The 2904-nt window shown below is 31.6% G+C and overlaps 1 protein-coding gene across 1 annotated transcript in view; it reads right to left on the bottom strand.

Annotated features, from left to right (window-relative positions):
• LOC105461984 overlaps positions 1–2507 on the bottom strand; it is a 10297-nt gene extending 7790 nt beyond the window's left edge. Inside the window, exons 1-5 of the mRNA XM_011708505.1 lie at positions 2273–2507; positions 1975–2069; positions 1132–1305; positions 498–727; positions 103–320 (exon numbers count right to left, since the gene is read on the bottom strand). Of these exons, the coding sequence (XP_011706807.1) occupies positions 103–320; positions 498–727; positions 1132–1305; positions 1975–2069; positions 2273–2494 (939 nt within the window). The 5' untranslated portion in view covers positions 2495–2507. The remainder of the gene's footprint in view (positions 1–102; positions 321–497; positions 728–1131; positions 1306–1974; positions 2070–2272) is intronic.
• Positions 2508–2904: the final 397 nt, after the last annotated feature.

The following is a 2904-nucleotide window of genomic DNA, read 5'->3' as shown; positions in this document are numbered from 1 at the left end:
ATATATATATATATATATATATAACTATCTCGTGTAACTTGAAAGAATTTATATGTGAATTTATATATATATGTGTATATATATGTATATTTCGATGTTTACTTTAAAGGAATCGTAGAGGAAGATGCCACGGAATGCCAGTAGAATATATTTTGTATTGTTAATAAGAGAGTCTACATCATGAAACGGTAGCATCAGTTTTCTGTTTGCCATGCGATATATAAGATGAGAACTAAAGGCTAACAGTACTAGCCATGCGAATATACTCTTTGACAATGACAAAATTTTGAACTTGTTGTAAAAATCATCAGGTACGTAGCCTATAAAAATAATTATTTTATTTTATCGTAATGTTGATCAATTGAATACTTAATTAACATATCGATTGAGAAATCTTTTTTTATTCTTTCTATATAATAAGATTGACAAATTTTTATCAATTATTCTTTTCACAAATGCGTTTTTATTTAATTTTTTTCTTTAATTTTATTATGCACCTCGCGCACTCATTATGGTGAACGAATAGAAGAAATGATCGCCTAGACTGAAATTTATAGAACCTCTTCTTTTGTGTTTAGGTTCGTCTGTCGGTACTTTCTGCAGAAAATAGCCGACGCAACTTAAAATGATGAACAGAAATACTGTATAAAACCACGTTTTCCATGAAAATAGCGTAAATACCCATGTATTCTTGAACTGCCATTCCGGTCGTACATAAATATGAAAACTAAAACATAAATTACTAAGATTATTGCTCGTATTTAATCAAAAACAAGTAATTTGAATTATGGCCAATAAATGAGCAAATATTTAAATGTAAATATAAATTCATATATTTTCAATCATACAATAATTCGTGACGAGACGTTTCGACCTAACTAATTGGTTTTTTTTAGTAGTCTATAACTAAAACATTAATTTATTAATAATAGTTAAATGATGTAAATAAAAATATTCTTTGCAAACATTTCAAACTCTTGATAAAAGCAAGAAAGAAATTATACTGTCTACTAATAATTTCAAAATGAGTCACGGATGAGCACTTCCATAATTATAATTTATTATTTAATTATTTATAATTGATTATAATTTATTATTTACTTATGCCTCTGTTGATGAGTATATGCTTACCTGCTTTTCCAAAGAGGCGTCGTATAATCTATGGTGTCCATGCGACTTAGATAGAATCCAGTTCTCAAGATTACCTGCTCTTCATTTCGCGCGAGCATGCCGACCATACCGTTTAGACTACCATTTTCCAATCTTTCACCGACATTTTGTTCGGTGGTTTTTATCGGAATGAGTCTGAGGATTGTAATACTTAGACTTAAGATCAACAAACTCTGTCGTAAACTGAACAAGTGCACAGTGCAACATCCCAAATGTGCTATAACGCAAAAAATTTTGTTGTTCAATACATTAGAAAATACAGCCTACAACTCAAAAACCTCTATTAAATGAAATTTTTTTTCATTCTCTTCCGCTCCACTGCAAAAAACCTCTAAAAATTGAAATGAAACCTATCTTAACTCGAATTATTTGTCAGTATTTAAATCATTTTACTTCTATAACAACTCAACAATTTAAAGTAGCCAGATCACTACAAATCGAAGTTCACCTTTATAAGTCGAACTTTTATTTTCACTGCCTCTGTAATTCGAAGTTGTAGCTATGAAAATCATAGAGTAATAGCCTGGTATTTTATTTTATGATTACATTTATTATATGTATGCAATAAATAATTCATTGTCAAATATTGATTTTTTTCCCTCTAAAAAGAATTTAATTCCTAATTATTATAATTGGAAAATTATAAAGTCTCGTACAAAGCCTCCGTAAGTTTAATTTTCGTATGTTAGCCCTCTTTTTCACTCGAATTTCGATAAGTTGAAAACTCTGTAATTCGAAGTGTTTTTCTGTTCTCTTAAAAGTTATCGAGATTCGACTGTATTAGTCTTTTTCGTTTCAACATACGTAAAATTGAGATAATCCGCGAGTAGATTCCACATGTCACCGGCATATCCCGTGACCTTTGTATCATTGTCGTAAAACATTATCATATTCTTTTCCTATAAGCATAAGGAATTAATGGTTATAATCGCTATTTAATTATAACACGTTAACAGTATTATATAAGCCTAATAAACTATTCCAAATGCTACTATAATTTATCATTAAACTCTTTGGGAAGCTTATAATCATCATATCTTGCAGAAAAAATTGTGTGTAGATCTTTTTATATACATAGAATCATGCGCGCTCGTGTTCGCACCTGGTGATACACAGCTTTCACTATTTCTCCCCTCATGTCCTGCATCTCCATCGCCCGGCGTTTAGACAGATTTTCCTCTTGAAGAGCGGCGAATTGCGGGATGCTAAACAATTGTACGAATTCCTGCTGTTGCTTGCTCCAGATTATCCCGTTCACCGCATAGCAGCGCCAGATTGCGAGCTGAAAAATCACGACCGTGAAAACGAATCGCGTAGTTGCCATCTCTTGCGAACTTCTATCGTTGGACTAATTCCGCGTCGATGATTTCATGTAAGATACAGGCGAATAAGAATGTTAGATTGCAGTTTCCACGCACATCGTAAAATAAGACTTATTATTTTTCTGTAATGGGTCAATATCGCGTATAATGGACAGGCGTCACGATATTGTTGTGAGGATCGATAGCATGTGGATATAGCGTGTGGATTAGTCATTTTTGCCAATCATAATATCAAGTAATATAATCGCATCTAATTTGCTAATGATTCTTATTAGTTGAAATCTTGAATAGAAATACTTAATTGCTTCGTCTGTCGATAAAAAGAAAAAAAATAATTCAAATAAATTTGAGAGCGCCTTCTACGGTCAAGGCTGGGGCTTGGTGCTTAATAAATTTCATATGAATCTTTAAG

The sequence above is a fragment of the Wasmannia auropunctata genome, unplaced genomic scaffold (assembly GCF_000956235.1).
Source record: "Wasmannia auropunctata unplaced genomic scaffold, wasmannia.A_1.0 LD273517.1, whole genome shotgun sequence".
Classification (NCBI taxonomy): Eukaryota; Metazoa; Arthropoda; class Insecta; order Hymenoptera; family Formicidae; genus Wasmannia; species Wasmannia auropunctata.
The sequence above is the reverse complement of the archived record's forward strand: the minus strand, read 5'-3'. Positions and strand labels throughout refer to the sequence as shown.